Consider the following 25,633-nt stretch of genomic DNA (forward strand, 5'->3'; position numbering starts at 1 on the left):
TTGAGTCCCTGTAGCCTTTGGGAACTGGGGTGCCTGTCTCTGGGGAGAGGGTGTCTGTCTCCCCTTAGCCTGAGCTATAAATGCTTTCCCCAGAGGCTCTTCTGAAAGACAGACATTCTTGCCGTTTTACAAATAGTTTAGAAGAAAAGCAGGTCCCCCTAACGTCTGCCCCTTTGTCTGGCTTTGCTCTGAGCCCGACCCACAGGCCAGGGGATACTGGGGAGGCTTCAGCCTGCTCTGAAGGGCCTCGCCGGGCCTTCTTCCCAGCCTGGCCATCTATGCCTCTCCCCGTGTCCCTGCTCCTGGTACCACTCAGCCTGTCCTGTGTGCCCGGCTTGGAAGCTGCCCCCGGCCAGCTCTGTTGGCATCAGCTGGGATGGGGGTCCTTGTGGGGTTGACCCCCAGTCTGTTGCTGGTTTGGGAAGAAAAGCCTTTGTCCTCTTTGAAAGGAATTTTGGGTGCCTGTGATCAATGGAAGGCCCATCTCAGGGGCCTTTCCTTTACCTTGAAACGGGCATACGTGGGCCCCATCGTGGCCGGGAGACATGAGCCCAGATGTGGGCGGCCACAAACTCACTGTGTCCTGGAGGGAGCCGGTCGGCCTCTGCTGGAACGTCAAGGTGCCCGGCTGTCATACCAGAATACAAACACCCGCATTTTAGGGCTGTCACAGGGAAGCCCGATGCTGGGAGAGTATGTAAGTGCCATGTGTGCCCTTGGGAGGAGAGGACAGTATGAGGGTGAGGCCAGGCCAATGCGTGTGGAGTTTCCTCTTGCCTCCAAACAGGAGCTGACCCCGCACACACTTTAAATACAAATGCCCGCCTCCCACCTGAGCCTGTGGGGCCTGCCCCAGCTCTCCCCAGGGAAACCCCACCAGATAAGCAAAAGTCACTGCCCTCCTGTCTCCTGTTCTCCTTGCCATGGCCGTTGACCCAGGACTGATGGGACTCCGTGTTGAGGGCCAGCCAGCATGTGTGTATGCTTGTGTGTTCATGCGTGTGATGTGCATGTGAGCACGGGCGTGGCCCCGCCTAGACCAGCCCACGGGTCCTCAGCACAGCCTTCACGGGGCTGATAGTGACCTTTCCTCGGGGCCAGGTGGCTGGATGTGGCTCATGTGTGTGTGCTCCGCACCCCCCCCCCCCGCCCCCCCGCCCCAGGAGCAGCTGGCTGACCTCAAGGAGGACCTGGACCGGGATGACTGTAAACAAGAGGCTGAGGTGGTCATCTACGAGACCAGCTGCCGCTGGGAGGGCTGCACCAAGGAGTACGACACCCAGGAGCAGCTGGTGCATGTAAGCCCCCGAGCACCGTGGCCGGCCTGCCGGGCCCAGCCCAGGCCCCGGCTAGAGAGAAGGGGCCCCGGAGATGCCTGGGCCACCTCCTGCGTGGGTGGAAGGCGTGATTACTTACGGAGGCCATGCTTGTTTTCTAAAAGGGGACTTATAAATACATATGTAGTACAAGAGATTAACAAAAATAATGGAAAATTAGAAGGAAAGAAACAATAAAATGAAGCCCAAAGTAAAGGTGTATTAAAAACCAAGTGCTCAGGGCTTCCCTGGTGGCGCAGTGGTTGAGAGTCCGCCTGCCGATGGAGGGGACGCAGGTTCGTGCCCCGGTCTGGGAGGATCCCACATGCCGCGGAGCGGCTGGGCCCGTGAGCCATGGCCGCTGAGCCTGCGCGTCCGGAGCCTATGCTCCGCAATGGGAGAGGCCACAGCAGTGAGAGGCCCACATACCGCAAAAAAAAAAAAAGAAAAAGAAAAAAAACCAAGTGCTCTGAGCTTGGTCTTCTTTTATTTTTATTTTTTTCTGGAGCTTCCTGGCAGCCAATGCAAAGAGGGAAATACGATTAGGTAAGCCAGCCAGCATCCACAAGATAACAACAAACCTGACCCTGAAACCTGAAAGAAGTTTCTCCCATGGAGGGAGGAGTTGGTCATTTCCTCTTGGAGACCATGCACAGATACCCAGTGTACACGGGTGCAGCTGGGTGTTTATACCCATACGGGGAGGGGGCTGCTGTATGATGCCTGGGTACTGACGGATAAGGAGATCAGAGAAGGCCATAGGAGCTGGGTGTGCCCTTCAGGGTCTGCCTGTAAACTTTTCACAACAGCAGCCACTGTGGGCTCACTCATGCAGTGCAAACAGCAGGAACAGGAGCTCAAGGTAGGAGGTGCCTGGCTTCCAACCTGGCTCCACCACAGCTAGCCAAGTGGTTCTGAACAAGTGACTGAACCTCTGTGAGCCTCGGGTTTTTTCTCCTGTAAATAGAGGTGAAGCCCACTCTACAGAGGGGTGAAGGTTGACCATGATACCAGCATAAGCACTTAGCAGAGAGCAACCCTCCATACACAGGCATTCCCTCCTGGCTTCTCCTCCCTGTTCCTCAGGCTGGCCCCGAGTGGTTCCCTCTTCTCCCTACAGAAAAGAACTTAAAGTCAAGAATAAACCTCCCCCAACCCCAACACACACTCCTTGGTGAGTAAGTGTCTGTAAAGATGAATCTACACCAAGCTGGAAGCTCAAATGCTGGGTAGATCCCCACTCGGCAACTCTCTTACATTTTAACCAATTTAATTGTAAAATTGAGTTAGCTACCTGACATTTTTTAAATATTTTAAAAATTATGTAAGTATTATATAAACATGTTCTCTTTATAATCAAATTGAGCACTATGGAAGTATATAAAATGTAGAGTAAAAATCCCTCTACCCTCTCCTTTCTCACCACCAAAGACAAGCATTGTCCAGAGTTGAGCGTGAATCCTCCAGATGGCTTCTGTTCACACACGCACACACGCACGCGCACACACACACACACACACACACACACACACGCTGGTCACACCCAGGAGCCATCCCACAGGAGCCACCTCCTCCCTAGCTCTGTGAAATCAACATTTAAGACACCACCCACTCCCCCTGCTTCCTTTTCTCATGGGCTTGCTCTCAAAGACTGTAGGTTTCTTTGGTGTTGAGGTTTTTCTCCCCAAATTTTCACCAGGGGACTGGAATTTCTCAGCAAACCCATTGCTGCTGACGTCAAACCTGTAAAGCACGGTCTTATCTAATCCTCCTGGGACTCAAACATAATTTTTCAACCAAGTGCCCTGAGCTAGAGTTCACATACATATCTTTTTTTTTTTTTTGGAACTTCCTGGCCGCCAATGCAAAGAGGGAAATAAGATTAGTTCAGCCAGCCAGCGCCTGCAAGATATTAACACCTCTTTGGGTTAAACAAGTCTTGAGGTGGAGTAGGGACCACTGGAGCTGTGAGCTTTGGGACAAATCAGATAGATGAAAGGGGGAAAAGAGAAGATCTGGAGCCAGAGGGGTTGCAGGCAGAGAGGTGGAGGGGAGGATGTAAAAGATGCCCAGCAAGGAGTGGGTCAGCCCTAAAGAGTGGGGAGGGGATTCCTCAAGTAAAGGCAGGGGCTCCAGACGTGGGAAGAAGGGCTCCAGCTGCAGGCTTCTGCCTGGGTCCTGGGACTGTGGGTGACTGTCTGCACCTGGCCCTGAAAGGAGCAAGTTCCTGTGTTGGGATGTGGGGAGCAGGCTGGTCTGCTCAGCTCCGTCTCTCTCTCTGCTCCCTGGGAAGATGGATGGCCTGGGCACGCATGCAAACTGGAGCCCCTAGTCAATTATTAACAATTTGTTGCTAAGCAAACCAATAAGAAAAAAATGAAAGGTATTGTCAGGAAGCATTTTTATCATTTGAAAGGCTTTCAAAATGGAAAGTGAGGCTAATATAGTAAGATTTCCCTGGAAGTTCAAAGCGCCGTAGATTTTGCTTGCTCTGATGTCGGCATTTGGATGCATGATGGTCCAGCCTGTCACCCAGGGCGCGAGGGCCCAGCGGCTTTCTGTCTTGCGGGGAGAAGGTGCTGCTGGACCCCAGATGCTCAGCTCCGGCACAGCCTTGTAGGTTGCAAAGGTCTACAGAAGCGCCGTCCAATAGAAAGACACCACCAGCCCCAGTGCCAGCCCCACATGTAGTCTTACATTAGCTAGGGGCACGTTTAAGCAGAGTGAAAGGAAACAGGTAAAATTAATTGGATTCATGTATCAATATTTTGTTTAACCCAAAATATCTAATATTATCCTTTCTGCGTGCAGTCAATATATCACAAAATTATTGAGATATTTTACATCCTTTTTTCATTCTCAGTCTTTGAAACAGGTGTGTGGTTTACACTTACAGCCCATCCTGGTCGGGAGCAACCACCTTTCAGGGGTGCAACAGCCACAAGCGGAGAATGGCCACCAAATGGGACAGTGTGGGTCCAGATGTGGTGGCAAAGATGCCACCATTCCCACTCCCCAGTTAAACAACCTGAAAGATTAAGGACATAAAGGTCCTGAGGCCCCACCCATGTATCAACACATCCCAAAGCTCAGAAGTAGTAAGAGCCCTGCTCCAGTGAGGACTGCAGCCTTCAGTTAAATCATGAAAGCAAGTAACAAAACCAAATGTCCTACTCAGGGCGGCTTGCTCTGCTACATGTGACAGAAAACCTCCGTGGCCTGTTGCTGCCCATCACAGGGAGAAACTGCCCCCGGGGGGCGCACAGGTGATGGGCCCAGGGCAGAGGCCAGAAGGTATGGGTGCAGGGGCTGAGAAAAAGAGAAAAATTCTCCCCATGCTCCTGACCCAGGGCAGTGCTGGCTGGGGTGGGTCTGAGGCCCACTCGTCCAGGGAAGGCTTTCTGGCCATGCACTTCCCAGCTGCTCCTGGGATGCCCGCCCCCCCCGCTCTGAGCACCGAGGGCCCCCCCCACCACTGCAGGATCAGCTGGATGTCTTGGGCTGTCCCGCCTTGCCTTCCTGGGCCGTTTTGTCCCCCGGGCAGCATCACACACTGCCCAGGGCACACCGTCAGGGTCAGACTCTAGCTCCCTCCTGGGCAGGCTACTTTAACAACCTGGGCTTTTGTGAAAAGGGGACAAAGCTGTCATCTCATGGGTCACTGTCAAAAAGAGAGACGAGGATGCATTTATGTTTCTGTTACGATAAGAATGTTAGGGACCTCACTGGCGGTCCGGTGGTTAGGGCTCGGTGCTCTCACTGCCGGGGCCTGGCTTCAACCCCTGGTCAGGGAGCTAAGATCCCACAAGCCTCGTGGCCTAAAAGAGAAACAAAAATATTATTTAAAAATTTCTGGAGCCATAGGGACAAGCTTGGGAGAGGCTGCTCGTGCCCCCACTGTGTGCATGTCTGTCCCACCGCAGCTAATGAGTGCCTACTGTTTGCAGCCTGGAAGCATCATCATAACCATCAGTTCTCCATAGACCAGAGCCTAGAGCCCAGACTGGAATGAGCGGGGTGTCTTTGACCATCATGGAGGGTCACTTTGATGACTAATTGGAAGATGCAGCCCAGATAACTCACGAGGAGGCGTGGCTGGCACCTGGATGCTGGCCCATGCAGCGGCTGGTCTGCATAGACCAGGTGGGGTCTGGAGGGGTGGGTGGACGGGCTCACCCTTCCCCGTGGGTTTCTTCCCTGCAGCACATCAACAACGAGCACATCCACGGGGAGAAGAAGGAGTTCGTGTGTCGCTGGCAGGCCTGCACGCGGGAGCAGAAGCCCTTCAAGGCGCAGTACATGCTGGTGGTGCACATGCGCAGACACACGGGCGAGAAGCCCCACAAGTGCACGGTGAGTGGCCGTGGGCCGGCCCATCGGCCAGCTGATGGGGCTGGTGTGGGCAAACCTGGTGGAACAGCGCTGGGACAGGCCTTGCCGACAGGGTGTCCTGTCTGCCCCCGCCCAGTCTTGGGTCCTGGGGGCCCTTCTTCTGTCTGTCTGCTGCCCCAGATCTTTGCTTACTCTCCCTGTGGGGCAGTGTGTGCATCTCGGTACCTGTGGGGGGTGGGGGGCATGCTGGTGTCTCTGTGGTTGTGTCTGTGTTACCAGGAGCCCCACGGCACAGCTGTGCCCTCACCCGACTGGGTGACCCTGGGCAGGGGGCCAGCTTGGTGGCTCCCTGCAGCCTGTCCTCTGCACGGAAAAGAGTTTCACTGGAGAGTCACAGATTGAGCGATGACAGGTTAAAAGTCACTTTGGTTGAGGTTTTTTTTTAAGTGGGAACGCAGTGATAAGACCTTTTAGACAGTCTCCCTTATGGAGTCAACAGGATTTGTGACGCTATTGGGTTGGCCAAGAAGTTCGGGGAAACCCGAACGAACTTTTTGGCCAGCCCAATATTTGGTGAGACCTTTTTTAAATTTAATTTAATTTATTTTTGTATACAGCAGGTTCCTATTAGTTATCCATTTTATACATATTAGTGTATACATGTCAATCCCAATCTCCCAGTTCATCACAGCACCACCCCTCCCCCGCCACTTTCCCCCCTTGGTATCCATACGTTTGTTGTCTACATCTGTGTCTCTGTTTCTGCGCTGCAAACCGGTTCATCTGTGCCATTTCTCTAGGTTCCACATATATGTGTTAATATAGGTGAGACCCTTTTTTAACACACAGGAATTGCTCCCTCTTTCAAAGAGCGGTGGCCCTGTGATGCACTCCTGTGGCTGTGACAGAGGCCTCTGGGAACTGCTCTTTGTGAATTACCGTATTTCATAGATTCTGAGACATACACTTCATTCTCATTTTAATGACTCTGAAATCAGTCTGTCTTAAAATCGGTGGTGTCCAGGATTCAATGAAATACACTACCTTTGTTGGCAAGGTTTTGGTTTTTTTTAATTGAGATAGAATTCACATACCATAAAGTTCACCCTTTTTAAAAAAATGTACAATTCAGTGATTTTGAGCGAATTCACAAACTTGTGCAGCCTTCACCACTAGCTAATTTCAGGACATTTTCAACACCTCCCCAAAAGAAACCCCATACCCACCAGCAATCACCCCCATGCCCCCCTCCCCTGCATCCCCTGACCACCACTAATTTGCTTTCTATCTCTATCAACATGCTTATTCTGGGCAGTTCATAAAAATGGAATCATACAATGTGTAGCCTCTGTGTCTTTTCCTTCACTTAGCATGTTTTCAAGGTTCATCCGTGTAGTATCATGTATGAGTATTTCATTTCTTTTTGTGGCTAAATAATACTCCACTGTGGACAGATCACAGTTTTTTATCCATTAATCAGTTGGTGGCTATTTGCATTGTTTTCACTTTTGGGCTATTAACACTGCTATGAACATTCACGTTCAAGTTTTTGTGTGGTTATGTTTTCAGTTTCTTACGTATATACCTAAGAGTGGGTCATAGAGTCATAGAGTGGGTCATCGCTGGGTCATAGAGTAACTCTATGTTTAACTTTTTGAGGACCTGCCAGACTCTTTTCCAAACAGGTGACAGTATTTTACATTCCCACCAGCCATGGGTGAGGGTTCTGATTTCTCCACATCCACACCAAAACTTGTAGTTACCTGCCTTTCAGTTACCTAGTCATCCTGGTGTGTGTGAAGTTGCATCTCATTGTGGTTTTGATTCGCATTTCCCTAATGACAGATGATTTTGAGCATCTTTTCTTGTGCTTATTGGCCATTTGTATATCTTCTTTGGAGAAATGTCTACTCCAATATTTTGCCCACTTTTAAATTGAGTTATTTGTCTTTCTGTTGTTGAATTGTAGTAATTTTACTAGAGCCTGATTGGATATATGATTTGCAAATAGTTTCTCACGTTCTGTAGGTTTTCTTTTGATTTTCTTCATGGTTTCCTTTGAAGCATAAAAGTTTTAAATTTTCTCAAAGTCCAGTGTTTTCTTTGCTTGTGCTTTTGGTGACGTGTCTAAGAAACCACTGCCTAATCCAAGGTCACAAAGATTTACCCCTATATTTTCTTCTGTGAGTTTTATAGTTAATAAATATAGTTTTATTTATATAAACATATAAATATGTACGTGTATACATTTAGTAAGGTAGTTCTTCCATTTAGGTCCTTAATCCATTTTGAGTTAATTTTTGTAGAGGGTGTGAGATAAGAGTCCAAATTCGTTCTTTCGCATGTTGTTACACAGTTGCCCCAACCCCATTTGTTGAAGAGACTATATTTTCCCCATTGAATGGTCTCGACACCCTTGTTGAAACCCAGTTGACCCTAAATGTATGAGTTTATTGCTTAACTCTCAGTTCTCTTCTGTTGATCGATACGTCTGTCCTTATGCCAGTACCACACAATGTCTTTTTTTTTAATTGATGCACAGTTGATTTACAATAGTGTTAATTTCTGCTGTACAGCAAAGTGACTCAGTTATACACATATATACATTCTTTTTTATCTTCTTTTCTATGATGGTTTATCCCAGGAGATTGGATATAGTTCCCTGTGCTATACAGTAGCTTGATTACCATAATTTTGTTGTAAGTTTTGAAATTAGCAAGTGTCAGTCTTCCAAATTTGTCCCTTTTGCAAGATTGTTCTGGCTCTTCTGGATCTTTTGCAGCAAGTTATTTTCTTAACACCCCGAGTGGTAGCAAACCATAGCCCTCTGATATGAGCTGTGAACTGCAGAAACAAATAAAAGGCATTGGAGCCAAGTGTGCCCAGTCAAACTGGTCAGGAATAAAGGGGAGGATGTGAAGAATGAGACAGTTCCTGTTGGGGTTTACGTGTTATTCTGGGGGCAATTTTCACAGCTACACTGGATGCAATTGCGGTGTGTTTGGAATAGGTGCCCCCTGCAGTGATCCTTCCTCCCTCCCTCCCTCCCTCCCTCCCTCCCTTCCTGCCCCTGTCTCTGGCTCCCTCTTTTCTTCCTTTCCTAAAATGTTTACTGAGCGCTGCACATGTTTCTCTTCGTCAGGCGCTAAGTCCTAGGAACACAGAAATCAACAAGACCCAGAAAGTACCTGCTCTCCGGGAGCTTGTATCCTAGTGGGAAGGCCAGATAACAAAATGATTAAGATAATTATAAACTGTGTTAGGAAGTATAAAGGGAAAAGGGTGGTATTATAATTAAGAAAATCAGAGAACTGCTCTCGGAGGAGATGACCTCAAAGACTGAGAGGGAGTGGGCCAAGCCAATGCCGGGGTGGGTGGGGGTGGGAAGGAGGTTCCAGCCAGAGGAGACAGTGTGCGCAAAGACCACTCGCCGGGAAGAGCTCAGCGGGGTTGGGGAGCAGAAGGGACCGAGGGCAAGGATGGCCAGCTCCCTCAGGGACGCAGAGGACCCTGGATTTTATTCTCAGCACATTCAACGCACAGAACAGTTCTAATCAGGGAGTGGCGTTGGGAAACAGTTGACGAGAACATTTACAGAGTTTGTAATCATATGGGAAGAGTCTTTACAATGTGCTGTTGATTTTAACGAGCAGAATAAGTAACTGAACGCTTGAGATGTTCCCGATTTGGGTTTGAAAAACGTGCGGGGATGAACTGCAGAGTCCCCAGAATGAGACTTGCCTGGGTGTCGGCTGTCCCTGGGCCGTGGACGGTGTCATTTTCCTGTCCCTTCCACGTTTTTGCGACGTGTCATTTATATAATCAGGAAGGAAGGTAGATGCTGTCGCTGAGATCCGTGCGCCTGGCTGCACGTGCGGGGCAGAGCGGGCCCCCAGGTCAGGCTCCCTGCGGTGGATATGGGGCGCCCTCACTGACTGAACCCGCCTCTTCCCAGTTTGAGGGCTGCTCGAAGGCCTACTCCCGCCTGGAGAACCTGAAGACGCACCTGCGCTCCCACACAGGGGAGAAGCCGTACGTGTGTGAGCATGAGGGCTGCAACAAAGCCTTCTCGAATGCCTCGGACCGCGCCAAGCACCAGAACCGCACCCATTCCAACGAGGTACCCGGCCCCAGGGAGGCGGGCAGCGGGCACGTGCGTGAATGCATCACCCTCATCCCACGGCTTCTAGACACCCGTAGGCCATTCGGTGGCCAGGTGCCACTTCCCTCTGCCCCCTGGTGTGGGGACTCAGCATGCAGCGGCAGCCCTGTCGCCCCCACCACAGGCTGGCAGCGCGGATGACACGCTCCAGCCGCTCGTGCCGCCCGGGCCTGCGGAGCTGTCGGTCCCTCCCCGCGTGGAGCACAGAACAGCCTCTGTCTCTCCAGGTAGCCAGAACCCCAGGCAGGGCTGAGGGAGCCCAGGGAGGAAAGTCGGGTGGGAGCTCATGGTGGCTCTGTACCCGCCTTCCGGTCCCCGCCCAGCCATTCAACTGCTGTCACTCAGGTAGACTCAGGAAAGGATGTTTCTAAACGTTTTGATACATTTTGGACCCCAAAGGGACTTGCTCCAGTGCTGGTAGGAAGTTCGAGGACTTCCCAAAGGTATCTGAACCCCTCAGAGTGTCTAAAGACAAGAGCTAGCCTTGGATAGGGGTGTGTGTGGGTATGTGTGTTTGCAAGTATGTATATGCATGTGTGTGGATGTGGATGTTTGTATTATGTGTGTGGGTGTGTGGATATGTATTTGTAAGTATATGTACACGTGTGGGTGTTTACATACGTGTGTGTGTGAGTTTATGTGGATGTGTGTGCTTGTATGTGCATACGTGTGTGTACCTGTGTGCATGTGTGCATGTAGACAGAGTATGTCTATATGTGGATGTCACTTGTGTGTGTGTGTATGAGCTCAGGACCGAGGTTCAGAAACCCTGGGTTTTCATCCCACTCCCGGGTGACTTGGGGGCAGTGTCTTTGCCTCTCTGAACCTGTCTTTCCTCGTGAGAGCAGGTGTTCGTGCTGTGTCACAGACGTATAACAAGGTAATACACTCGCTACTGATACCAAAATGCCCAGCGCCCCAATCGCTATGCGGATCACACCAGGCACTGTGTGTCCCCTCCCTCTACAGGCTCTGATCCATGTCCCCGGTCCGTGGTGGGGCCCCCTTAACCACAGGCTTACCTGCAGGAAAAGGTGGCAGGCGAAGCCGGCGGGGCGGGGCTCCTGCGGGGCGGGACTCCTGTGGGCGGGACTCCTGCGGGGCGGGGCTGACGTGGCTCCATCCATGGCCCCAGCGCCTTCCGACAGTGCCGCCAGCTCTGCTCTGCCTAAGGACGCGGCTTCGAGAAGACGGACGGTGCTCCCACGCGGAGTCTGCCTTCCTGTCCCATCCGTAACGCCTCTTCTCTTCCAGAAACCCTACATCTGCAAGATCCCAGGCTGCACCAAGAGGTACACAGACCCCAGCTCCCTCCGGAAGCACGTGAAAACGGTCCACGGCCCAGATGCTCACGTCACCAAGAAGCAGCGCAACGACGTGCACCTCCGCACCCCCCTGCTCAGGGAGAACGGGGATAGCGAGGCCGGCGCCGAGCCTGGCCGGGGCTCCGAGGAGAGTGCCGAGGCCAGCAGCACCAGCCAGGCCGTGGAGGACTGCCTGCACGTCAAAGCCATCAAGACCGAGCGCTCCGGGGTAAGCAGGGCTGCGCAGCAGAGGCCCGGTCCATACCCCGCCCCCAGGAGGCCGTGCCCAGCGGCACCAGGGGCGCAAGGATGTCCCTCCTCTCTCCAGCTCAGCTGGCCCCCATCACCACCTTGGGCCCCCATGGAACCTGTTTCGTGCCAGGTCCCATCCTGCTGGGCAGGCCGTGGGTGACGGGGATGCCTCCCCCGACGCGGTCAGTTTGCAGGGGGTGGGGCGGTACCCGGTGTCTGCCTTTCCAACCAGTACCCGCCGCCGCCGCAGCTGCCCCCGCCCCTCTGTCCTGTCTCTGCGTCCTTGCCCCTCTGGCCTGCACCCCTTTTGTTCTAATCACCTGTTCTTTGTCTCCACCTCTTTCTCCTGACTGTACCTCCCTTAAGGATAGACGGTACTGAGGTGAGCGGAGCAGCGGGGTGGGCTCTGGGCGCGCTGGCGTGAGTGAGGGGGGCTGGGGCGCTTGTCCAGGCTCCTTACGGCCGGGAAGGCAGGTTCGGGTACGTAGACCGCAGGCACCGCAGGTGGGGCCGTCGGAACAGCTCGAGGCTGGCAGCAGGGGTCAAGCTTGCAGGCCCCGGGGGAAGCGGTGGGGTCCAAGCCCACGTGAGGGTCAGGGCAGGGTGGAGGTGTGAATCTGGACTGCGGAGCAGGGCGGGCCTGACCTACAGAAGGCCTTGAGTGCCAAGGTGAGGGGTGTGGGCCGTGCTGTGTGCAGCTCCCCTGGAAAGGTCTGGAATTTGGGAGCCTTTAGGTTAGAAATGAACCAGGGATGCTGCATCCCAGGTGAGCCTCATTTGGGCTCAGATCCCAGGTCACGGTGGAGGGAGCCCAGTTTCTGTGGGGTTCCACCCCGTACACGTGTGCCACCAGCTCTCGCCTCAATTCACCCTGTTGCAGAGGGAGGGCTGGTCTGGGGTGGCCACTCAGGTCAAGGGCGAGGGCTGTGTCCAGTAGCTGCACCCTCCGCGGTCAACCCTTCCCTTTCTAGCAACCCACCTCCGGCCTGCTGGGCAGACGGCAGGTAGCAGGCCTTCACTGTTTCTTACTTCATCGAGTGGCCCACCCCCATCGCTGTTGTTGGGGTACTTGAGTCTCCTCCTTCCTGTCAATTTCACGCGGCTGCGGCAGCCTCTGTGGGGCTCAGCTTCATAGGGTCCACATACTGACAGCTCTGCAGGCAGAGAGCTCCGGCCCAGACGCTGGCTGGGAAAGCTTAGGAGCATAGCAGGGGGCTAGGGCAGGTGGGTGGTGGGTGCCTGGCGATTACCCGCTGCCTTCTACTCGCCGGGTGGTCTCCATCCATCCACTGACTCTCTCCAGGAGTCAGGTTGGGTCCCGCTTACAGTTGGGGAAGTCGAGGTTCAGAGCAGTGATGCTTTGAAAGCTCCTCCATACGGCAGCTTCCTGACCCCGGGTGTGCAAGGGTGCAGCGTGGGTGGCGGGGCCGGTGGGTGCTCGCACCCTCTGAGTCTGTGCCTTCTCACCACGCTCCCCACAGCTGTGTCAGTCCAGCCCCGGGGCCCAGTCTTCCTGCAGCAGCGAGCCCTCTCCTCTGGGCAGTGCCCCCAACAATGACAGCGGTGTGGAGATGCCGGGGACAGGGCCCGGGAGCCTGGCAGACCTGACGGCTCTGGAGGACCCACCGCCAGGGGCCGACGCCTCCGCCCTGGCCACCCCCTCTGCCGGTGGCCTGCAGCTGCGCAAACACATGACCGCCGTGCACCGGTTCGAGCAGCTCAAGAGGGAGAAGCTCAAGTCGCTCAAGGATTCCTGCTCATGGGCCGGGCCAGCTCCACACACCCGGAACTCCAAGCTGCCCCCCCTGCCGGCAAGTGGTGAGTGGAGGCCCCGGGCCTGCAGGTGGGGTGGGAGGGAGCCCAGGGCAGCACGATGAGGCTCATACCCACCAGGCACCATGTGCCCTAGAGAAGATGGATCTTACAAGCCCATTGCACAGGTCAGGGAATTGAGGCTCAGAGAGGTGAAAGTGCTTTGCTCAGATCGGTGGCAGAGCTGAGGCTCAGCCCAGGCCTGAGTGGCTCCGAAGCCCATGCTCCTCCGGCTACACCATACTGCATCCCCATAAGCCCCAAGGCAGGCAGACCCAGCTCAGCCTTTGCTCTCCTCGTGAGCCACGCACTTGCCTACCAGGCACCTGCCGTGCACACCACGGCAAAGGGCTCGGCAGGACAGGGACACATTCCAGGTCCCTGTGGTTAGAAGGCCAAGTTACGAGATGCCGAATGAGCAAGTAGCGCTGAGGACAGAGCTCAGTGTAGCTCGAGAGAAAGCAGGGCAGCTGGGGAGGCGCAGGGAGGGCGTCACGGAGGGGGCAGCCCTGTGCTCAGCCTCAGGAAGCATTGGCCAGACTTTGAGGTGGAAGACGTCTTCACCAGGCATTTCTCGAGTGCCACTGTGCCAGGCTGCGTGCCGGGCGCCAGACACCTTGAGGCACTGAGCCTCCACACTGCCTTCCAGGGCCCAGTGTGCACCGTGGCACTGAGTTATTAAGAGGAGACCCTGAGAGGCACCACCTTGCTCCTCCTTGAAGGGGGGATTCGTTGCCCCAGCTGTCGAGGGAACTGCCGGCAGATGGCCTTCAACTCCCCACCTCCTCCAGAGATTGCCTGGGGTGCTGACAGCTGCCTCACCCAAGGTCACCCCTCCCGGCATGGCCCACGTCCAGGGATAGATCTCTGCAGGGCTGTAGAGGCTGCTCAAGGCCCAGAGCTGCCTGTGAGATGAGTCGCGGCTGGCGGTGGGCCTGCGTTGCAGCTGTCTTCTCCCCAACCACTCTGCTGCCTCTCCACACCACCCCGCCGTGGCTGTGGGTCTCAGGACGGTCCCCCTAAACAGCCTGCTGGGTAAACTCAGTCCCAGGGGAGCCCACATGGCAACGCCCATCCGTAGATGGTGGGGATGCAGGGAGGCTGTGGCCAGGGCCCTCCTGGGCTCTTGGGGATAACCCAGTGCTACGGAGAGGCACATCCCATCCACAGCTGGAGAAACTGAGGATGGGGCCGAATGAGAACGCAGGGCCAGCCGGGCAGTGCTAGATTGGGATCGGGCCTCCTAACTTCCACTAGCCGCCCTGGCAATGAGTGCCACCGTTTGCTAACTGTCCCTTCCTTTCTTCCTCTTGTTGAGAAATCATTGGCTGGGTTCCTGCTGGGTGCCAGGTCCCGTTCCAGGACTCTGGGCCCAGCAGCCTCAGTGTGGCCCAAGCAGGCAGTGTACCGCCCCTTGTCCCCAGTCCCCGGCGCTGACCCCTCTCCTCTCCCGCAGGCTCCGTGCTGGAAAACTTCAGAGGCGGTGGCGGGCCAGCGGGGCTGCTGCCCAACCCGCGGCTGTCCGATCTGTCCGCCGGCGAGGTGACCGTGCTGAGCCACCTGCAGGAGCGCCGCGACAGCTCCACCAGCACGGTCAGCTCGGCCTACACCGTGAGCCGCCGCTCCTCGGGCATCTCCCCCTACTTCTCCAGCCGCCGCTCCAGCGAGGCCTCGCCCCTGGGCGCCGGCCGCGCACACCCCGCCAGCTCCGCCGATTCCTATGACCCCATCTCCACCGACGCGTCGCGGCGCTCCAGCGAGGCCAGCCAGTATGGCGGCAGCGGTGGTGGCGGCCCGGGGCTGCTCCAGCTCACGCCCGCCCAGCAGTACAGCCTGCGGGCCAAGTACGCGGCAGCCACGGGCGGGCCGCCCCCCACCCCGTTGCCCAGCCTGGAGCGCACTAGCCTGCGGACCCGGCTGGCGCTCCTGGACGCGCCCGAGCGCATGCTGCCCGCTGCCTGCCCGCGCCCGATCGGGCCTCGGCGGGGCAGCGATGGGCCGCACTACGGGCCAGTGGGGCCGGCGCCCTCCTTCCCCCATGAGGCGCCGGGCGGTGGGGCGCGGAGGGCCAGCGATCCCGGGAGGCGACCCGACGCCCTGGCGCCCCCGCGGGTGCAGCGCTTCCACAGCGCCCACGACGTGACCCCGGCAGCTCTGCCGCTGCCCTGCGCCCAGGGCCGAGGCCTCCGTCTGCAGAGCCACGCGAGCGCCGACGGCGGCCTGGCCCGAGGCCCCTACTCGCCCCGGCCGCCCAGTATTAGCGAGAACGCAGTGATGGAGGCCTTGGCGGTGGGGGCGGACGGCGTGGGCCCCGAGGTCAGCCTCGGGCTGCCGGAGGACGACCTTGTACTGCCCGACGACGTGGTGCAGTACATCAAGGCGCATGCCGGTGGCGCCCTGGAGGAGAGCGCCCCAAAGGTGTACCCCCCGGAGAGCACCTGCTTCTCCGAGAACCCCAAACTGCCCAGCCCCGGGCTGCACGGCCGGCACACGATAGCGGCCGCAGACTCCAACGTGGGCCCCTCTGCCCCTGTGCTGGGAGGCTGCCCACTGGGTTACGTGGCCCCCTCCAGCCTGAACAAAAACAGCATGCCTGTGCAGTGGAACGAGGTGAGCTCCGGCACCGTGGACGCCCTGGCCAGCCAGGGGAAGCCTCCGCCCTTCCCACAGGGCCACCTGGCGGTGGTGCCACAGAAGCCAGCCTTCAGCCAGTACCCAGGCTACAGTCAGCAGGGCCTGCAGCTGAGCCCCGGGGTCCTGGACAGCTCGCAGCCACACCTGCAGCCCTGCAGTGGAGCGCCCTCTGCGCCCAGGGTAAACTACGTGCAGCAGCTGCGGCAGCCAGGGGCAGGTGGCCAGTGTCCCAGCATGGCGGCTGCTGTGAGCGCCCACCCTGGCTACGGCCAAGCCCATGCCCAGCTGAGCCCCCTGGGTGGGGCCCCGCACCAGTTCCCCCGGTCCTGCAGCAACATGGCGGCCAAGCCAGGCCACCTGGGGCTCCCCCAGCAGATGGAAGTTGTCCCTGACCCCGCCATGGTGGGCAGCAGCCACAGGGAACTTGACATCCCCAGTTCCAGCCTGGCTAGGATGCCACCACCTCACCTAGCCCAGAGCTACCCACAGCAGAGCCATCACCTGGCCACAGCCATGAGCCAGGAGGGCTACTGCCAAGGCCCCAGCCTTGTGCCTTCCCACCAGCCTGGCTTCGTGGGGCCTCAGCAGGGCCCGACAGGGGCGGCCGGATCGAGCTTCGGCCTAGTGCAACCCCGGCCACCCGCAGAGCCCGGCCCTGCTGGCCGCCGCCGTGGGGTGCGTGCGGGGCAGCAGCTGGCCTATGCCAGGGCCTCTGGCCACGCCATGGCTGCCCTGTCAGCCGACCAGGAGATGGCAGAGCCTGTGCCCAAGGGGACGATGGGCGGCGTGTTGGCCCTGACTCCCCAGGCACCCCCCCAGGATGCGGGCGGGACCCAGGACCGCAGCACGCTTTACTATTACGGCCAGATCCACATGTACGAGCAGAACGGAGGCCTGGAGAACCAGGCTGGCTGCCAGGCCATGCGGCCCCAGCCTCCGCAGCCCCAGGCCTTGCCCTCGCCAGGGCTCAACCAGGTGTCCAGCACTGTGGACTCCCAGCTACTCGAGGCCCCCCAGATTGATTTTGATGCCATCATGGATGACGGCGATCACTCCAGCTTGCTCTCGGGAGCCCTGAGCCCCAGTCTCCTCCACGGCTTCTCCCAGAGCTCCTCCCGCCTCACCACCCCGCGCAACTCCCTGACTCTGCCCTCCATCCCTACGGGCATCAGCAACATGGCGGTCGGGGACATGAGCTCCATGCTCACCAGCCTGGCCGAGGAGAGCAAGTTCCTCAACATGATGACCTAAGGCCCCGGCGCCTGGCGCCGTGCGGACTCCGAGGGACCAGCGCTTCCCAGAGCGCGGGCCTTTCGTCCGTTTCATCTTTTTCCCCCAAAAGTATTAAATAGGTCTGAGGGAGTTTGGCCAGTGGCTGGTTCAGACCACAGAGGCTTTAAGGGCAGGTTTATGTGCGTCCTGTCTGGTCTTCTTTTAGATTATCTGTCAGAACTCTGAAAAAAGCCTCAACAGAAAAGGCAAGGCAGGAATGCAAAACTCGTTTACACAGCGCTTCACAGCCTTTGGTGTTTATAGGACCACTCTGTTCTGGCTTTGTCACCTCTGTCATCTGGCTAATGAGGGATTACGTTGGCCCAGGGCTTTCCAAGCACACGTGGAAAGAGGCAAGAGGAACCACATTTGGATTTGAATCTGAAAGCCATACTAGGTATTCTAATCCAGGAAGATAAGTTTCTTGTTCCAGTACCTGCAAAGTAAAGGAATTCATGGCCCACCGGAATTCTTCTATGAAGCTTAATTCTTGAGGCCTCTAACATCCCTTGCCATGGAGTGGAAAAAAATTTTTACCTGGATGATTTGGAAGCACATCCTGATTCCGGGTTTGGTAGAGCAGGCATCTCTACCCCGCAAAGCTAAGTTTACAGCTGGCTGACTGTCCAAGTGTGTGTGGATGAATGAAGTATGGAAGTATCACCCGAAAAAAGGAAAGAAAACAGTGTAATACTCAGGACAAGCCCAGAAGCTACCCTGGCCTCTCCAGACCATGTTTACAGTGTTCATGCGTGTAGAATGTAGCCCTTCCTGAAAAGAACACATTTCTAAATACCTCGGGGCTGCCGGAGCTGCTGTGGGTTAAGGATGGCCAAGGTGAGCCGAAGCGTGGCCTGGGACCTGGGTAAAGTGAGCGCACCAGGGGCCCAGCTTCAGGCTGCCCTGGAGGTCTCCCAGTAGGACGAGGAAGTCGCGTGTTTACCCAAGCCTGTTTCTCCAATGCACTATGCACCCACTTGGCCATGGATAAACCCCAGGGCTTGACAGCAACCTCCGCCCAAGTTCCTCCAGGCCATGCTGTCTGCTCGCCAGCAGCCCAGTGACCAACCCCCTAGCTACAGCATGCAGTCGCGGTGTCTTCTGGATTCCCTTCCCGCCGCCCTCCTGTTCATTTCACAGAGAACGATGATATGCATGGTGTTCTCAGTGGGGGTGGGAGGGTGAAGGGGGTTGATTCTTGGGACTCTGAGGGACCATCACTGAATTCTCCTATTCAGTGTTGGCCAAGCCCCACCTGGAAATGGAATTTGCAACTGGCGTCAGAAGACATTGTTCCCGAACATACAGTAGGGTAAATAGGTGCATCCTCCCTGCCACACACATGTACAAACACCGCACACCTTTCCCATGTTGAATTCGTGGCAACCTTGCCAAATCCACCTGCACCACTATGAACTTGGAACCGACTATGACCCTGACTTCAACCAGGACAGGGCCGAAACCTCACCTGGGACTCTACATCCCAGAACAGCAAATGCTTTGTCAGCGTCCAAAGACAAGGCCAACTTCAAACGACAGCCCTGGGACACCTCCAAGGCTCTGGGCTCTGTGTGGTGCACGGTCTTTCCCCGCGCTAGGGTTTCACTAGCTGTTCCCAGCCTGTATATTGTCTGTACAGAAGACAGCATCCCTGAAAATACTGTAGGTGAGTCATCCGGTCAGATTTATATGTCCAAAACATTTTTAGCTTTTTCTACATGCGATGAATTGAGATGACATACTCAACTTGTAAATAAGTCTTTTTGTACATTAAAAAAGTAATTTTTTCATAATTTATTTGGTCTATCTGCTTCTTCCTTGACAGTAGTTAATGAAAACCTGGGCCGTAAATTCGGTGCATTTGAACGGAAACGAGGCTGTATTTTTTTCTCAGCAGCGTCAAAATTGACTATCCCGCCTTGGCCAGGAAATGTTTAAAGCTGGGACTTTCACTGCCTGTTTGTTTGTTGTCTGGGGCGGGGGGGCCGGGGTTTGACGCGGTACAGGGGTTGTCTGGCTGCTCTTTCAGCCCGCTGGACGGAACGTCTATGTTGGTTTGCTGACTGGTTGTTGACACGAGGTGCAGCTGTGGTCCCAAGCGCCCCCTTGGACGAGCAGTCGGATGAGCACAGTTGAGTCTTGGGGAGTGGGGAGAGGAAAACAGGCGGCCCCCTGTGCTCTGGTGCAAAAGCAGAGTTAGAGGGAGCAGGTGTACCACCCAGATACCCAGCAACCAGCCTGGGGCGAAGGGGCCAGTGGGGAGCAGCCAGGTGCAGGACTCTGAGCCCTGGGGGGGCGGCCCTGGCAGGTGCACAGGGGACCCGGGTCTGGAGAGCCAGCAGGCTGCCATCAACAGCGTTTGGGCTACTGCTCTGAGCCTCAGGGGGACTGGGGAGGGGGTCGTAAGGCCTGGGATGAATTCTGGAGCTGGGAGGGGAGGGCGCAGGACCGGGTTGCCAGGGGTAGAAGGCACCTTCTGTAGGGCCAGGGATGCTGTGCCTCTGCACTCCCGGCCCGGGCCCCTTAGCGCGCGCTTCGCTCCAGGAGAGAAACTTGGCACCCAGCTCGGAGAGTCAGGAAGCCAAAACTGCATGCGGCGCATTCGGCTCAGAGCTATTTTTGTGGATGTCATGGATGCACGGAAGAAGCCTTCTCTGATAGTAAGTGTAGGACACCCCCCTCCCCCCCCGCCCCCCCCGCCACCGAGGGAAACAGAATTCAAAGGTTTCCTTTCTGGGAGCATCCCAGAGTCTTCACCGTGCATTAGGGGAAGCTTCACGCCTGCGGCCACATCTTCCTGGTGGAAAGACTACAGCCGACTCCCAGCCCCGGGGAGCCCCTCTCTTTGAGGGGGGGACTTACTTAGCTGATTGCACGCTCCGGAGGAGGAACTGAGCGTACCTGGCTGGGCCCTTTCCTCTGCTTCTCTCAAAGCCCATCCTCAGGCTTCGCATCTCCCCTGCTTCTTAACGTGCTAAAAGTCCCCGGAAGCAGCTCCGCCCTGCTTTGGGGACGGGGGAGGCCAGGATGTTCAATGCTGCCTGAGACCGGATGGGCCACAGTATTAAGAAGCCCATAGAAGGCACTCAACGCAGCCACGCGCTCTACGTCACTTAACCACAGCCGCGGTCGTGCTGCTTAAGAATACTCACGCAGCCTCAGCACCAGGTCACAGCATCTGTTTGGCTGATGAATCTGGGTCAGCTGGGATTTGACTGATCCCAGTTGGGCTGGGCTGGGCAGCTCAGCTGGGAGCAGCTCATCCAGCCGGCTTGGTGGGGGCAGCTTGGCCGTGCTCTACATGACCCTCATCTTCCTCCCTGGTCAGGAGGCCGGCCTGGGCATTGCCTTCTCAGGGAATGGCAGGAGCATGAGAAAGCAAGCAGAGAAGGTTCTGCCTCTGCTCAGAATCAGGGCACCGTCCGTTTCCCCGCATTCCTCTGGCAAAAGCAAGCCACGTGGCCAAACCCATCGTCAGCGACGGGACGTGTCCTCCTTCCACGGGCGTGAGGGGCACAGAGTGCCTATTTCTCCGCAATAATGCAGTCTCCCATGGTCCGCCCTCACAGCCTCATGTCCCTCCCACAAGCAGCATACACTCACGCAAGACCCCAAAAGTCTATCCAGTCGGTCATTGGGCTCGAAGTTTAAGATCGTGTGGTCTATACCTGTTCTGGATGCGTCTCTTCCTGACCCAGAGCCTCAAGAACTAAATAGAGTTCATACACACACCCAGCGCACAGAGTGGACCAGAGCTAGAATCGCGGCAGTTGCCACTCCTGTCTCAGCCGCTGGTCCACAGCATCTGAAGTCCTGCCGGGGAAACGTCGCCAGTGGCCCTACCCTGGGTCACCCTATTCCTGGGTGGAATGTTCCCAAGTCTGTTGTGCTCTGGCGTCCACATCGGGGCGTTCTTTGTTTTCCATCTGCCTTCCCACTTGTACAGAGGGCATTGGAAAGTATACCTCGTTGGGTAGCAAAGTACTGTCCAAGCCCTTTCTGCCTGAAGAAGGTTGGGAGCCTGAGGTCCTTTATGTGTCAAACACCCTCACTCTGCTCCACACTTACGATACATGTGCCCACGCAACTCCCTCAAATATGGCGGGTTTTGATATTTCATTCTAGTCCACCCTGTGCGTCAAAGCCACACCTGTAATTCCTTTGGCGACATGCCCCCTCTCTACATTGATTACTGACACCCCACATCAGGCTGTGTCTAGGCACCGCATTGTCACTGAAGGGATATTCAACAGTCACCTTATTCCTTTCAAGGACCACAAGACCAAGGGCATTAAAATCAAGAGCATACCCTAGGGCTTCCCTGGTGGCGCAGGGGTTGAGAGTCCACCTGCTGATGCAGGGGACGTAGGTTCGTGCCCCGGTCCGGGAGGATCCCATATACCGCAGAGCGGCTGGGCCCGTGAGCCATGGCTGCTGAGCCTGCGCGTCCGGAGCCTGTGCTCCGCAACGGGAGAGGCCACAACAGTGAGAGGCCCGCGTACCGCAAAAAAAAAAAAAAAAAGAGCATACCCTAGACTTCGTCTTTACTCTGAGGCTGTGTCTCACTGGCACTGCCCTGGACTAGGTCTCTGTGCCCCAGGCCAGAGCTTCATCTGAAGATCTTGGAGCAGCAGGAGAAACAGGAAATAAGGAATCATTTCATTTTCTAAATTCTGCTTTACACTGGCTGGTTCCTTTCTGAACTCATCTCTTACTTTGGGTACCTTATCATTTACAGCTCAGAGAAGCTGCTGTTTATAATATTCTGCCTGGAAACCAGCCTGCCGAATTCCACGAATTCATAGAAACGTTTTCTCCCTCCTCAAAGAACATAGGCAGTCATTTTACCAACTATTTCTTCACCACATCACCCAGGTCACCATTTTTCTTGCCATGTTTCTAACCTCCTCTAAATGTTCTCACTGCCCAGTTCCAAAACTGTGCTCCATATTTGAGGACTTTGTGACAGCAGCCTCCCATTCTGGGTACCAATTTCTGAATAAGCACCAGTAATGCTATCTAATAAAAACCACAAAAGTCCTGAAACATAAAACACCCAGCATTTATTTAGTTCAGGAGTCTGTGAGTCAGCTGAGGGTGTTGCCCTGGGTGGGCAGCTGAGGCAGCTCAGCTCTGCTCCTGGGCCTTCTCCCCTGGACCCGGGGCATTGTTTGGACATCATGTTGATGGCATAGGTTCAAAAGCGCAAGTGAAAATACAGGAGGCCACTTAAGACCTGGGCTTGGAACAGGAGGCAGGTCACATAACTGAGCCCCAAATCAATGGAAGAGGGAAATGCACACCTCCTATAAAATTATCGCAGGTCGGTATCTGAACAATAATCCAACCTCCCGCATCAGACCAGCTTTGATCATAATAAGACTGAATTGTAGCCTCCATCTCTCTCCTCACTATCTTAGTTAGCTCTAAATCCAAAAGGGAGGAGAGTGAGGTCATTCATTGTGGCCCAGCAACCAATGACGTGCCAAAGTCAGCTTCTGAGCCGACGATGTGCATGTCTTCCCGACTCTATTCAGAGAGTTCATAGCGATCACTGACATTGGCCGTGTAGGGAGAATTCATACTATGGAAATCAGCAAACACGACCAACAGGGCTTCCTGCCTTCAACCGCAGAGAGCTGGTCGTTAAACATTTGCCAGTGTACCTAAGAGCATGCTAAAGCCCTGTGAGTTGCCAACAGCCTGATATGTCCAGAGGTCTCTTCTAAGTTTCTACGTCCCCAAACCCATTTTGTGGGAGAACTTTTTAGTCCAGAGTGCCATGGGCTTTCAGATGTTAAAAGTCATGCAATCTATCTTATAATATTGCTTATATGTAGAATCTAGAAAAATGGCACAGATGAGCTTATTTGCAAGGCAGAAGTAGAGCCACAGATGTAGAGAACAAACTTATGGATACCAAAAGGGGAAGGGGGGTGGGATGAATTGGGAGATTGGGATTGACATATATTCACTACTATATATAAAATAGATAACTAAGGAGAACCTGCTGTACAGCACAGGGAACTCTACTCAGTGCTCTGTGGTGACCTACACGGGACGGAGATCTAAAAAAGAGTGGATATACGTGTACGTATAGCTGATTCACTTTGCTGTACAGCAGAAACTAACACACCGTTGTAAAGCAACTCTACTCCAATTTGAGAAAAGAAAAAGTCACGCAATCTGTTGTTCAGAGGAAATTGACTAGCTGAGGTAAAGGACACGGATGAAAGTGGAGCTGATCCGCTGGTGGTGAGAGCAGGAGACCAGAGCCCGCACTCCGCCCCCACCCCCACCCCCACCCCCGGGTCGCCCCGCCAACCGAGCAACACACACATGGGCCCACAGGGTGGAGTTTGAAAACCAAGCCTCTAGTTCGGCCCCAGATGAATTGAGGCCCAGAAAAATGAGCACATTCTAAATTTAGGATTAGGACTCCTGCTTCTAGAATCCCAGGAGGAGGCTGGCTACCCCAGCACCGCTAGCACAGGCATGGCCCATATGTGCTATTCAGTCCTTTCCTTCTTTCTGGCTCTGATGGTCTGAGTTAGTCCTTTGAAGGAAAGAGCAGTGTCTGATCCAGCCCATGAGAGCCCATCAGTGGTTTTGATTAATTCTGCCGAGTTTAGTTCCAAATCTGGTGGTTCTGGAAAACTTCACAGAGGTGGAGTGAACCAAACCGTAAGAGATGAGTAGAAATTGGATCTTGTGAGCGGCCCTTGCAGAATGTATTTGAACGTGAGACTATGTCTGCAGTCTACAAAGAATTCTGAACAGAGACCTGGAGCTGTAGAAACCTTGAGGTGTCCTTAAGAGGTATTGGGGTTTGTTTTTTAAGTGGATTGGGGGTTAGGGGAAGGGAGGAAGAAGCCTGTGACCTGGCAGGTGGGGACCCGAGGTTTTTGGGCCAGAGTCTCACCGTAGAACTAGTAGCTGTCTTGTGACTGTGAGCTGAGGGTCTCTGATGGGCCCTTCCAACTCCAAAATGCACTCCACTGGACTGCCTCGGTTCCAGAAAATCTATTACTGAAGCATGTTTCCTCTGGGTGCAAGCACTGAAGTCCACTGAAAAAGATACCATGGTTACCCAGTTCATTCAAACGATGAAGGAATGCGTGGAGGAGCCCATGGCAACATTCTAAGCCCTCATCAACTGCTTCCTGAGCCACCTGGGGATTTCTTGCAGCTGGGTAGGCGTGGAAGACCTGCTACATGGTGGCAAACTGGTCTTCCTCCGTGCAGGGGACCCACGTTCGCTCATTAGTTCAAGTTCAGAAACACATTCTCTGAACTCAGAGGTCATCTGAGGTTACTGAAAGGTGATCCGTCTTCAGCTGCTTCTTAATCTCCTCCGTCTTCTCCTCATTTCCTCCTTCTCCTCCTATTTCTTCTTCCCCTTCTTCCCCTTTCCCGTCTCTTCCTTCCTTCCTCCTTCCTTCCCTCCCCTCCCCCATCCCTCTCCCTCCCCCTCCTACTATTCCTCTTCCCTCCTTCCTGATGGTCCATTTTCTTCCTTTCTGCTTTTAGAGCAGAGCTGCTGACAATGGATTCTCTTCGTTTTCCACCACCTGAGAGCATCTATTTTACCCCTCCCCCTCCCCCATCTTCTTCTTCTTTTTCCTCTTCCCCTTTCCCTTCTCTTCCTTCCTTTCTCCTTCCTTCCTCCCTTCCCCACCCCTCAGCTGGTGAACACGAGCAAGAACAAGTGTACGAGACCAATGTGTGATTGGGTCACTACAGGTGGGGTGATGTGTGTGATGATGTCACACATAGGAAAGGCGTGATGGGTTTGAATCATGGAGCAGGGAGGGGACCCATAAATCAGCAGAGTTTGAATGAGAAATAAGACCTGATCCAGGTTTTGAAGATGAATCGGAAGTCGCCTGAGGGGGTTGGAGACTCCTTATCAGAAACCATGGACGCCAGAGGTAACTGGGATATTTTTTAAATGCTGAAAGAAAAGAACTGTCAGCACAGAACTTTGTATCCATGAAAATATCCTTCGGGGACGAAGGGAAAATAGACACTCTCAGATGAAGGAAAATGAAGAGAATTCACTGTTCATAGATGTGTTCTAAACCAGAAAGGAAATGATACCAGAAGAAAACAGAACATCAGGGAGGAGGGAAGATGAATAGAAATGGTATCTGGGTAAACACAGTAGAGCATCCTTCCCTCCTGAGTCCTTTAAAATGTATTTAACGGTTGAAGCAGAAACTATATAACATTTTGTGATGGGGCTTTCAATGCATGTCAGTGTCATAAGACAAATGTGTCATAAAGGAGGAGGTGGTTAAGGGACTTAAGGGGCTAGATAACAACATTCCACTTGAAGTGGTAAAGTATCAATTGTCAGGACACAGAAGAGTTCAGCATGTATATTGTATTTCCTGATATAATCAATAAACAAACAAACTGCAAGGTGATGTATGCAGGAACATAATAAAGAAATTGAAATGGAATCGTTCCGATAGCCCAAAAGAAGGCAGGAACAGCAAAACAAAGACATCAAAGCATGAAATGGGGGAACTAAGGCCAAACATATC

General features: G+C 54.6%; 1 protein-coding gene across 1 annotated transcript in view; it reads left to right on the top strand.

The window, feature by feature from the left end:
- Window positions 1-18,816, top strand: part of GLI2 (GLI family zinc finger 2) — a 65,479-nt gene extending 46,663 nt beyond the window's left edge. The window contains exons 7-12 of the mRNA XM_029226148.1: window positions 1,164-1,298; window positions 5,520-5,669; window positions 9,604-9,768; window positions 11,065-11,343; window positions 12,848-13,184; window positions 14,635-18,816. Of these exons, the coding sequence (XP_029081981.1) occupies window positions 1,164-1,298; window positions 5,520-5,669; window positions 9,604-9,768; window positions 11,065-11,343; window positions 12,848-13,184; window positions 14,635-17,063 (3,495 nt within the window). The 3' untranslated portion in view covers window positions 17,064-18,816. The remainder of the gene's footprint in view (window positions 1-1,163; window positions 1,299-5,519; window positions 5,670-9,603; window positions 9,769-11,064; window positions 11,344-12,847; window positions 13,185-14,634) is intronic.
- Window positions 18,817-25,633: the final 6,817 nt, after the last annotated feature.

The sequence above is a fragment of the Monodon monoceros genome, unplaced genomic scaffold, assembly GCF_005190385.1.
Source record: "Monodon monoceros isolate NGI ecotype Baffin Bay Population unplaced genomic scaffold, NGI_Narwhal_1 Super_Scaffold_16, whole genome shotgun sequence".
In the NCBI taxonomy this organism is placed as follows: Eukaryota; Metazoa; Chordata; class Mammalia; order Artiodactyla; family Monodontidae; genus Monodon; species Monodon monoceros.